Here is a 12701-nt window from a genome sequence, read left to right as displayed (position 1 = left end):
AATTTTGCTACATTCAATATACTTTAATTACAGAAGGGGGGGGGAAAAGGGTTTTGTTTGTGTCTGTTTGTTTTGGGGGGGGGGGGAGGGAGAGAGAGGCAGGGGGAGAAGAGAGACAGGAGAGAGAAACAAACAGAATCACGGAAGAAGATCATCTAGAACTTCATAAGAATTATTGATGCTTTACAACTCCTCATGGTCAGGAGTTTCATAAATGTAAGACTCCTGAGACGCTTCAGAGTTCTCATATTCATGTACGTAATTAGGAGTTTCATCAACATAAGACTCCTGATATTCATGTACTTCACTTTCTACTGTTTCAGCAAACTGAAGCAGGGTTTGTACTCCATTAACCACATCGTATACCATGAGTCCTATCCTTCCTCCAACCCAACTGCCCAAATGACTTCCTACAAGATAACCCAACTTCCCCATCCTTTCTTCTCCAAGAAAACCACCAGCATAGGTTCCAAACAAGGTCCCAGAGCCCCTGAGGAAGCCCTCTGTCATGGTACCACCATAGTAAATGGCTTCAAAGAAGTCCCACCCAGAAGAAATAATAGGACCTATGATGCGTTTGGCTTGTCGAGATGCCATCTTTGCAGCCTTCGCAGCCTCTTTCTGTGCTTGCTTGGCTGCATCACTGGCACTCAGCCCCTGTGCTAATGCTTGGGTAAGGGCAGCTTCAATAGCTCGATGCCTTACCTTCTCAACATGAGCTGATCTGATGTTATAGGTATAAAGTTTTACACCTTCCTTAGCTGCACATGCAACCGATCCAGAACTCATATCAAAACAGTTCAACAAAGTAAATTTCCCACTCTTGGAAGATGACTCCTCTCCAACCAGCTCTCGGCATTTTTCAGCTGTAAAAGGTCAATGTCATAGTTAAAGCACAACTTTCTTATACAAGGAAAAGAAAAGCAATTATATTTTTTTATAAAAACCATAGGAAACAGGGCAACTGTCTGACAGTACAAGAACAAGAGGAAGCAAGATGCACATATTGAAAATCTAACCAACAGAAAATTTACTATTTGAGCCTTTGGGGCCTTTCTGTGGATAGCAAGGCTGAGACAAACATCACATTTCACATATGATAATCTCATCAAAGGGATAGAGATTAAGGAACCACTACATGTTCTATTCTGATTCAGCAGGGGATGTTGATCACTTGTTCCTGAGAGGTAGGTTAGTGGCTCCTGTATGACAGGAGATGCTGGAGTCAGTGGGACTGGATGAGTCTTCCTGTGGTCTGTTCCTGGGAGTACCCACAAAAAGGAACCTTCCCTGTCCTCCACCATTTTGGGTTAAGAAAATGTAGTGTGTGAATGTTTTGTTCTTATAGAAAGCCAGATGCATTCTCAGGTATGAAATTGGAGAGTTCCAGATTTCTCCAAGGGGCTTAATTTTATATGACCTTTTCATTTTACATTTTCTTTTTGATATTGAAATATGTAACATGAAAGAGAGGTATAAGCCTTTTCTCATCCTGCCGCATAGCTACTTTTCTGCAGGACCCCCCCCCCAAGTATTGTCCCCTAGTTTCAGTGTCAGAGGAATGAGAAATGAGTCACATGGATGGAACAACTCACCTCGTATGGGAGAACTGTCCTTTTCCAGCATGGGTGTACTTCCCAGTAGAGAGAAACCCAATAGTAATTGAGAAAAGAAATCTTCTACGCACAGGATGAAGAAAGTAGGAATTGTATCTATTTTTCTGTCTATCATCTCCATAGAACTTTAATGGCATGGGGAAAATGAGATTTTGAATTGTTGTCTAGTGGGGAATGCTGTCTTGAATAGTAAAAAGGAGCTCTCTCTTCAAGGACAGGATTTTCTTTTACATCATCCATGTGTGGCACTTTCTTTTGACATTAGTACAATCCTTACCTTTTGAACAAGAATATTAAGCTTGAATATTCTGAGAAGACTTAAATTCAGTTGCAGATAATTTATAATCCCCCAAAACCTCCTCCTTCAGGTGTCATCTTCTTGAATACAAAAACTTTACCAAATACATGTTTTCATGAGTTTGCATGTTCATAGGAAAGATAATTTTCTCAAGGACCACATATAAATTCAATGGTGCTCCAAGTTAAATTCTGCGGTTCTAGACTTACACATCCAGAAAACTACAAGCAGAAGTGCAAAACCAATGCTTCAGACAAAGCCTAATGCTTTCAAACATATCTATGTTATCTCTCATAATTTACCAGTATAGCATCTAACAAAGCAGGCCTTGGTGCAATGGTATGTGTGCTCCATAATGATATATTGTTCAGGGATTTGAGTCTGGAAAGAACCTTCCCATGAAAGCAGGGCTATGGCGGCATACATTGTGACCTCCCCAGAACCTGTAGCGGCAGGAGTCTCATGCACTATATGCCCATTTTAATTTGACATACTAAAGGTGAAAGGTGCACTGATATCATCCATAGTTTCAGGTACCAAGATTGGATCAGGTGAACTGGCCACATCAACTCCGGATTGCAGAAGCCTGATTTCCCCAAAAATCAGCAGAAAAGGTCTATATACTGCAGTTTCTGCCCACACTTAAGAGTAACTGAACTCCGCATAACCACCCAGGTGTCAGGAAAAGGATCAAAATTACTGGAAATTGACCTGATCCTGCATCCCCAATTTTTAGTCCTAGATATTATCAAATGGTTAACAATCAGAAGAACCTTTCTATCATATTGGATTCACCTTTTATTTGTCATCCCCGGCTTCCAATTAACAGGGGCAATTTTTGGAGCAATCATTCAAATGCTCAAGTGTAACACATAATTGAGACACTGTTTGGTCCTACAAGACAAATGTGCTAGCAGAAAATAGCAGACAAATCCATATGCTGACACGCTACAGAAAAAGCTACAGACAGACAGCTGACGTGCATTGTCTCATTACGCGATCTGGCAAGATACACTTTTGCATACGTGTGAAAGTTTTGCACTAGTGGCCCTAACCTGCCATGAGCCTGAACAGGGCTTGAGCTCAAGAATTTGGCCCTAAATCAGGAGCAAGGGCAAGTCTGAGATTTCTATTTGTCTCACCTAGCCCATCCCAACCCATCCATGATTTTTGGCCTTGATCTTGACCCTAATTCTGACCCTAATTCTAACCATAACTTTGACTGCCCTGATTTTGGCCTTTGCTCCTGACCCTAGACTTAACCATGAATTTCATCCTAACATTGGCCTTCATATTAAACTTGATCCAAGCCCTAATTTTGACCCTAAGTCATTTTGATCTATTAAGTTCACTTCATTTTCTATTATTTTATATTTCTTTTGTTGTTGTCATTTAGTGAAAATATATGATCCATTGTCCTTTTTTTATTTTTTAATATGTTACCATAAAACAAACTAAAATAGTTTGTTAAATCCTATATTTTTATTAAAAAATATTTATTTAAATAATTGTTGACTTACTTAGAATCATAATTCCAATCCGATTTCATTAGGGCGTTTTAGAATCAAAATTCTAGTTAAATTGGGGTAAGTTTTAAAGGCCATAAGTTTGAGGTCACAAATCCTTACTCTTAAGTTAGGGCATTTTATGATCAAATTCCAATTAAACTATTATAGGTGTTTTTTAATAATCAAAGCACAAAACAAGTTTAACTCAAAATTTATTACAAGTGTAAATATGTGTACCAACCTCTTACTATAAACATTAATTGAAAACCAGTTCAATTCATTCTTGCACCTAAGTGTAATTTTTATAGATCAACAATCCTAACTTGGAACATCTAAGTAAAATTTCAAAAAAGAAGGTTCTCAAGAGAAATTTGAATGGCATGATCTATAGGTTCTCCCCTATACGGAGAAGTGATATAATCCAGATTGAAGGAACTAGAAGAGCTAGAGGTAGACCTAAGATAACCTTAAGAGAAGTGGTGAGAAAGAATATGCATCGCTTAGGCCTTGTATCTAATGTGGCCTCAAACAGAATTGTAGGAAGGCAAGAACCCATGTAGCCAACCCCATTTAGTTGGGACAAGGCTTGTTGTTGTTGTTGTTGTTGTTGTTGTTGTTGTTGTCACTTAACTATATTGGACCAATATTTTTATACATTAGATGGTTCAAACTGAATAACAGGTTAGATTATGCATTTTCTTGATTTTACATATATGTTTATATATGATTCGGGGCTAGGGAAAGGGCCAATCAAGGACAAGGCCATCAGGGATAGGGACAAGGCCAACCTGTCCCAACCCCGGCCCAATCAAGGACAATTAGGGCGAGAATGGGCTTGGCTTGGGCCGAGGGCAGATTTGAGGCCATATAGGGGGTTGGCCAAGAACATATAGGATGGGAGTGGAATTGGAAAAGCCTAGCCCAGCCTGTCCTTGTTGTAATCCTACTTTTGCAGTTAGCAAAACCAAAAAATCATGTAGAACCCACTAAACTATAACACAGCAGAACTCAGGCTATCACCAAGAGGAGTTAGAATCACTGACCACAGTCTAACAAAAAATTCTCACTGACCACAGTCTAACAAAAAATTCTCGCTGACTGAGGTAGATCTGACACGTTGAGCCAGCACACAATCAACAGATCCACATATAGAACATAAATCACAAAGAAAGCAAGCCCATGCATAGAGGACACCTGATTTGCAAGTGTGGCCACTTTCATGGTGCAAATACTGTTTGGGCTACAACCAGAATCCAGACTATGTATGATGCACAATAAAATTCACATTTAATATCACCAATTGGAAGGAACACTGACCCATATTTATGTATACCAACTCCCAGATTTATGTAGCACCCACTAAGACAACCTGCACCGAAAATTAAGTGTCTCCCACCACAAAAGAAAGACAAACCTCTACAAAACAATCACTGGATAGTGAATAGCATACAACAATATATTCCAATGGCATTATGCCAATGCACCAAATGTGTCTAAGGTGCCATAGTCCATTGTCTATGCTTATAGTAGAAAAGGCACAAATTTAAAGGCTACCTACAAGGATATGCTTCTCCTTTTCTTATTCTACTAACAGTCTGCACTTCAACACCCTTGGAGCTTCAAACACCATTCTAATAAAAGACGAAAAAATAGAAATTAGAAAACAATTATACTAGGACTCTTTAACAGTTCAAAACTGACTAGAACTACTATAATCCTACTCCAATTAAAAATCTACAAACATAATTTTTACCAATAAAATAAACAAATTACCATCTATCTACTATGGACTAAATTCCATAATTGAACCTAGTTCTCAATCTGAGTCTGCAAATGGCTTTGGGTCAATCCAATGTTATGTGTATCCCCATGATGATTCCCTTCAAAGCAATCTTTCCCCATCTTTTGGGGTTGGGATGCAAAATTTCATTACCTAAACTAAGCCTTGCTTGTCAAATGAGCTTAGAGATTTGTGACACAAGTCAAGCAACTCCAACCGGTGTGGGTTAGAGGCATAGTTAAACTAGGTCTTTCCACAAAGGCAGTTCTTCTTGGCCTCCCTTCTTGATGGTGAAGGGCACATCAGCCGACCAACAAGCATCAAATGAGTGCCTTCATGTACTACATGGTGCTAATGGAAGCATGATGCAAAGATTAGACTTAAGTGGGTCGAGCAAGATTATATCCACCTTCCTAAATAGAAAAGGACTCTTCCAAATCACCTCTTTACTGCAGAGGGTGTGGCTATTGGCTATTTGCTATGATTACTGCTGGGTGTGTGGCTATTGCGTTTATTATTGATCAATATAAGAGCCAAGACAAACGGCTCAGGGAGGGTTCCTGCAAGAGCTCCCTACTGTTAGTGTTAATCAAGATAGATTGGGAAGGATATGGACCTCAGCTGCTTTATTCATGTACTTAGGATTGAATTAACTCTTCAGGGACTTCATGACTTGGAGCTTCTCTTTTTCTCTCCTTCTCTCATGAGTAGGAATTTCCCCCAAATCCTGTATGCCCTAATATCCAACTTGAACTAAGGATGACTTACAATATTTGGTCATTTATAACTGTATTTGATGCACTACGTGACTGCTGTTATATTGAGCACACATCAATTGATCCCCTTCACGTCAACCCATCCTTAGTGTCTAGAAAAATGTAATAAGTACTGAATTGTCAGGCATGCATGTCACCAGAAGAGAGACACTGTTCAACATTTGTTCAACCTCAAGAGACCATTGACTGCCCTCCGGCAATCCTAGACACTGTTCAACATTTGTTCAACATGTGTAGAGGGTAGACTTATTAGTAACATCATGTGACATGGAATGTACTAGATGTCACCATCGAGCATGTGTGGAACTTGATGTCAGGAACCCTTCACTCAACATGAAAAGTAGCTTGTTTGACATTGAATCTGATTAAGTATATTCTCTCAATTTTTCAAGAATCTTGGCCTTCTTCAAAATAGACCACATTTTGACCTCGGCAAACCACCCATCACCCTCAAGAGTGTATAACCTATATTGACAATAACGATAAGACCACAGCATCATCAGTCTTCGCAACCATCTCCCCCTTAGGAATTATTGGTAATGCACACTCCAAACTCATCAAAGCACTCCCTCCATGCAGAATACCTACAATGACAAAAGAAAACTTTCCTGTCCTCTAAAGCACACCTCCCCTTTCATGAGGTATCTATTTCTTCCCTTCATTTGGGTAATTCTTTCCCCTCCATAAGGACAATCTCCATTTTGAGATCACGACTTGTGATATCCCTACCCAAAATCCTAAACCCTTGGGGTGATGTAAGGTCTGGACCCAAAGACCTGTTAACACTAATCACCCAAACAACCTGCTGACAGCATAACAGCAGACTTCAACCCATATTAGGGGATCTTAAAGGGAGAATTTGACCAAGTGTCCTTCACATAAAATGAAGCCCTTTGAGTCTAGAAAATGATGCAAAAAGAATCAAGTCAATTAGATTAGTATCAAGGAAGCTATGACCCAAACAGCGAGCAAAGGTCAAATTTCTGTTGCTGTCAAACAGTTGGCGGTTGATACATAGCAGTCTATAGTATTAACTGCCATACATCAACTGGCTGGTTGTTGAATTGGAGTCTCCCAAAAGGACCTAAATACCCCCAAGGTGCTGTCCTATGGCATTATTTAAGTTGCTTATTAATTTTCTGGGAGTTTGAAGAAAGGGGAAGGAAAGGCTAGAGGTAAGAACATTGGAATCCTTGGAAATGGGACCCAAGAATAAGTAGAACTCTACAAAAAATGCTGAAATCAGATAAAGCTTTCTTTCTTCTACATCCACGTATGGATCTTGTTAAATGTGGTTGAGATCAGAAGCATTAACGAATTGATTGAAGTTAGGAATTGGGGTTAATCAAAGGACTTTTGGAATTTGGGAGTAAAGCTAGAATTGGCATCAAAGGAAGCTAGATGAATCCTAAATGCTCTAATTTCAGCAAGGAATAAGTTTTAGTTAGCTTTCAAACCAAATTGGGTAATTTGGAACCTTAGGTGAAAGGGGTGGATTAGAGACTAATTAGAGGGGGAATACACCAAAAATATGTTGTTACAGTCAGGAACCTTTGTTGGGAAACCCACTAGGATGCGGGAAGAAAAATCCCAACTTTCGGATTTGGGTTTCATTTAGCAAGCTTGCCGGTCGATGCTGTAACGACCGGCTGGTGTTGCTGCATCGACCAACTACCTTAAAGGCAACCAATGGAGGTCAGTTTGGGGAACTAACAGGTATACACTGTGGATAGAGAAACTGACCAGAGATAGAGTTTATTACCTCACTTTTTAGAACATCAACTGGATTGAATTGAAACTGCAAACAAGATGAGGGGAATTGTACACTAAATTAGGATTTAAATACATGCTATGTTATTACGTTAATGATGCTTATGCTGTTATGTGAATGTTGGGATGAAAAGATCATGTTGCATGCACTTATGAGGAATAATAATGTGGGTTTTACACTTATCACACACTCCATCCATTCAATACTTAATCTGTCTAATATCTTAAACACTACATGCGAATATGATATGTATGTGGATATAGGGGATAGCATTCATATAATATGCTGGGGGGTTGGCCATTGCCATTGCCTCCAAACACTCATCCACAGATGCACCTCACATGATCATGCATGCTTGTACATATGGTTCGCATTCATATAGTTGCACTAGACCAGGATCAACCCTGGAGTGCAACCACCCTACCAACAGATTGGCAACCCGTAACCCGTGGTATAGAATAATGGTACCAATGGGCGCCCAATAGACGGAATAGGAGTTGTGAGTGAACACTTAGTACCTTAGTGTTCCATTCATGTTATATCGAAGATGTTGGGACCTAAGGTAATGGCATAGGGTTGTTGGAGTATACATCCAAGATAGCAGGTGCTCGAGAATCTATGCCCTTAGAATGGCAAGGGATACTAGGCCAAGATATCGGGTGCTTGAGGCCAGTATAGTTTGGCCATGGAGTGCACAATAAATTGAGACCTTGCATTGGGTTAGGCAATTCCCTGACACGCGCCAATCCGTACCAACGATCATGCATTTTCTTTCCAAAGTGATGATGTGTGATGGTGGGACCAGAGTAGACCGATTTCCCCTTAACCCTGGTCATAGTACGGAGAGTAGCCCTTACCTTATATCTCCAATCTTAAATTTTCTTTTCATGAATTGAGAGACCCAACTCCAAGGACTGGTATCTACATAAGGCGTGGAACAATAGTTAAACACTTGCATACCACATACGTTGGATGGCATAAATAGCCTACATCTTGGATGTGATTGTTTCCCCTCACGAGTTCAATGGAACTCAACCCTCGGGTTTCTTTTCTTTTAGATGGTATTACAGGATTCAAGATAGTATGGGTGGCAAAGGAAGCCTTTGTGTTGTTGCACAACGTGACGTGATGCTGCAATACTTACTGTTATGAGTTATGACTCTCTCACTCTATAGAGCTAGGCACGTGCTTTAAAATAGATGATTTATGACAATGACATTGAAGCATCATTTAAACTTTACTTATAGATAACTGTAAATGCAATGTAAACCAAATAGGCTACCTCAAAGTAATTACCTCTATACCTTTTATTATTCTATTCTACAAATTAATGGCGTGGATATTACAAATGTTCCTCGATTACGGGTATTGTATCAGATGGTCTAGGAAGGAAGCCTGTGTAAAAATCCTGGGTCTTTAGGCTACTCTAGATAGCCCCCAGGTCAGGATGTTGCACGACTCCTTTGACAACAATCCCAAGGGCATAGCTACCAACTCCCACTAAGTTCAGACACGAGCAAAAGATACAACAATGACAGCAGCTTTCCTTTCAGCATGTGTGCCTGTGCACTTCAGTGCTATGAAGATGTACCCACACCTAAATTCAAATGCAGCTAGGAGCCTCTTGGGCAATGTCTGGCAGAGTATATGTTGTTGTCTGCTCATTTGTGGCTTCTTCTTTCCATACATTCCTTGTAACTACTTGAGACATCTGTTTTACCCTTTTTCAGTGTCCCTCCAAAGTTCTCTTGTTCTGTCTTGCTTCATAATACAGCTTTCTTCTTGCCACTGCTTGTATGGTGTCACTCTTGTACAGTTTCTTGCAATGTGCCCATGCCTATGAGGCTATGACATGTACAACACTCCACAGAATATCCCATTGGAGGTGAGACATGATTTCTTACTCCTTGGTCCCATGCTGTAATTGCAGTCTAGAAGTTGAACTTAGCTGAGGTCATGCCACACAGTTGGGCCAGTGTACCTCCTTCATCTTTGATGGATTATGTTGTTGTAGATGTTATGGCCCACTAATTTTGTCTGCCTTGAATTTCTTGCCTTTCTCTCCTCTCTACTGTTACCTTGTCACTATTTCTCATCTCACATGATTCTTAGTTGTGCCTTAGCCTTTCTGCTTGGTCTTCATTGACTCAGTTTCCTTGCAAATGTTTCTTCTAAGAGGCCAAGTCCACTCTTGATGTGACTGGGTCTTCAATTCTTCAGAATCTCATCAAGTTTGGATGTCCTTTCTTCAAGCTCATAAAAATCACACACCTTCTTGTTTCAACTAGGTCACTTGAGTTTCGGGTTTGTGATCTCTCTTTCAAGGTTGCAGCTGTTCTCATTCTTTAAGATGAATTGGGCCTCAACTGCTTCCATTAGACCTTTTATTCTTTTGCTCATTCCGTTCAGCTTCATGACAATGACAGTAGATCTCTTCAAATTCTGGAATTCTTCATGTCTTCTTCACTCAGCACTCAATGCATATAAGGGGGCAATCAACTCTTATTTTTAAGGTCTACTTCAGCTTCATTCTCCACCTCATCTTATTTTGGCCCATCTTCTTATCAGACTATTCTCACCTATTTTTTGCTTTTAAGTCAAAAGCCATCAACAAGGGCCTGACCACATTTATTTTCTAAACCAGCAGTGGAGCAACCCATTTGATAAAATGGCACATTTCTTGGAAATAAGATTTTCTTGTATGCCTTTTCCAGTCCCTTCTTTGAATTTCTTCTCAGTGCCTACTTCACCAAAATCCCTTGGAGTGGACATTAGATGTCCAATTCCTCCACATTTGAAGCAAGTGAGAGGTAACCTATGAACTTCTCTTTGCCTCTTTAAAGGTTTCTAACAAAGTTTTCTTTTCATTGATTCTCCAAACTTTCTGCTTCTAGCTCTTGGTTTGACCTGTGATCTTTCTGGGTTTTGAAGGCAACTTCTAAGACAATGAATTTGGACTTGCCAATCCTCATCTCATATATTGTGAAGGTATCATGCATTTAATACATACTAAAAAAAGCTAGGTTTTTTCCTTCTTCTTCTTCTTCTTTTTTTTTTTTTTTTTTTTTGGGGTAGAAAAACATCTAGGTTGTAAGCCTCCTTAGTGGTTGAGGTGTTGAAGTGATGGCAGGGATTCACTATCACTAAATCTTTAAGCTCTTCCACTTTCTCCTCTTTGAGTGGGATTCTATCTCTAATCTTGTATTCCTCAATACCTGACTTACATTAGCCTGGAATACCATAAAAATGTATACTTTACCACAATATCTGGTAAAATCTAATTTGACATAAACCTTATTGTATGGGCGCACTAAGAAAATAGTACAATCCATAAGCTATAAAAGTAAATCAGCAAAAAGATTAAAACTTGCATATTCTCAGACACGTAAAGGCAGCAAGCCATCAGAGAGCCTAGACTTTTAAATATACTGCTGTCAGAAAAGTGAACAAGCTATAAAAGGACTACAAAAGCTCAAGATAAAGAAAATAAGAAGTGCCTTTAAGAACTTCTACAGTGGCTCAAGCTAAAAGTGTATAAAGGGGTTAAATCACTCGGTGAGTTGACTAACCCCTCACCATGACCTAAAAGAATGGAAGCACAACCAAGTATCATAGTTCATCTTCCTCAGCTAATGGACCAAACTTGCAACAAGAATTAGTCAGGCAATGAAGGACAAGAACTGGCTGACAAATCAGCAGGACAAGGGAGGGTATAATGCCTCAGAAATGTCAATGGAGAAGTCAGACGAATTGGAAAGGATATTGTCTGATTACTCTTTCTTGCTTCATTTTAAACAACCAACTGATCTATTTCTAGTTTTCAATCTGCATAATAGTCCAAATAAACTTGTTTAATGCAGTCACTTCATCTCTAAGCCCCAGACAGATAGCAAATAAAATCCTCTGAAGAGCCTAATGTCTAAAACAGAGAAAAATCTGTACAAGGAAAAAGAACTGGATGGAAGGCAGACTGATCAACTCAATATGCAGCTCTATAAACCTCTTTCACTCTAATCATGACTTTCCCTAATAACTTATATAAATAAATTAACAAGTAATTACAGAAGCAACCCATTTTGCTCAACTGAACCTCAACTATAATACTTATTTCTAAACTAATTGACGTACTTTCCATCTTATGGAAGAACAGTAACTTAACCTATACAACGTGGACGCGGATTGGTTGCTTCTCACATTTAAGTTCATAATGACAAGGAAGTTAAGTATCATGCGTGGGTCTTTATGTGTAAAGAACAAAGCTTTTTGAATCAAAACCAACCACAAGAGCAAAAAACCAAATTTAGAGGAACTGAAAGAGTGGGAGGAAGATCCACATACCAACGATGAAGAGAGAAACGAGCCCAATCATGAATAGCAAGAGTTGCACCCTCTTGTTCTGCAAATCCATGGTTCCTCCGGGACTTGAAACAAGCTCTGAAGCTTTGAAACCAACCCTATTTACTTTACTTTCTGGGAATGGAACCCTAATCTATCTTTTATGCCTGGAAAGTGGAAACGAACAGAACTAAAGCAACGAATGTACAAAGCATCTTTGGATTCCAGAATGGAGAGAAAACTGAGAACTGAAACAGAAGACTTTCGCTCTTTCCAGGCAAGAGATCAAATCGGACCGCGTCAGACTCCGTTTGACCGTCTACTTGGCTGTTAGTCCAAACCGCTTCGGCGCTTCCTTCTTTGAAAAATCTCAACGACTAAATATTCGATACTTCCAATAATACTCAATTACGTGGAATTTATATATTTATAGCTTAATATAATATATATATATATATATATATATATATATATATATATATAGTTTGGGTTGTTTTATAGTTTTTTATTATAGTTTATATAAGTATTATTTTTTTAATTCAAAATTATTATAGATGCAAAAACGTTAAATCATTGTATAATTTGAGACTGTCAAGATTGAAAAGTTCAATATTATC

General features: G+C 39.1%; 1 protein-coding gene across 1 annotated transcript; it reads right to left on the bottom strand.

The window, feature by feature from the left end:
• Positions 1–80: 80 nt before the first annotated feature.
• Positions 81–12425, bottom strand: LOC149011177 (uncharacterized). The gene is made up of 2 exons (XM_089161776.1): positions 12088–12425; positions 81–866 (listed from the first exon to the last, which is right to left on the bottom strand). Exons 1-2 carry the CDS (start codon positions 12155–12157, stop codon positions 184–186), a joined length of 753 nt encoding a protein of 250 aa, XP_089017902.1. The 5' UTR covers positions 12158–12425; the 3' UTR covers positions 81–183.
• Between the last annotated feature and the right edge of the window lie 276 nt (positions 12426–12701).

The sequence above is a fragment of the Hakea prostrata genome, chromosome 7, assembly GCF_041222555.1.
Source record: "Hakea prostrata isolate BN-2017 chromosome 7, UWA_Hpros_2, whole genome shotgun sequence".
NCBI classification, from domain to species: Eukaryota; Viridiplantae; Streptophyta; class Magnoliopsida; order Proteales; family Proteaceae; genus Hakea; species Hakea prostrata.
The sequence above is the reverse complement of the archived record's forward strand: the minus strand, read 5'-3'. Positions and strand labels throughout refer to the sequence as shown.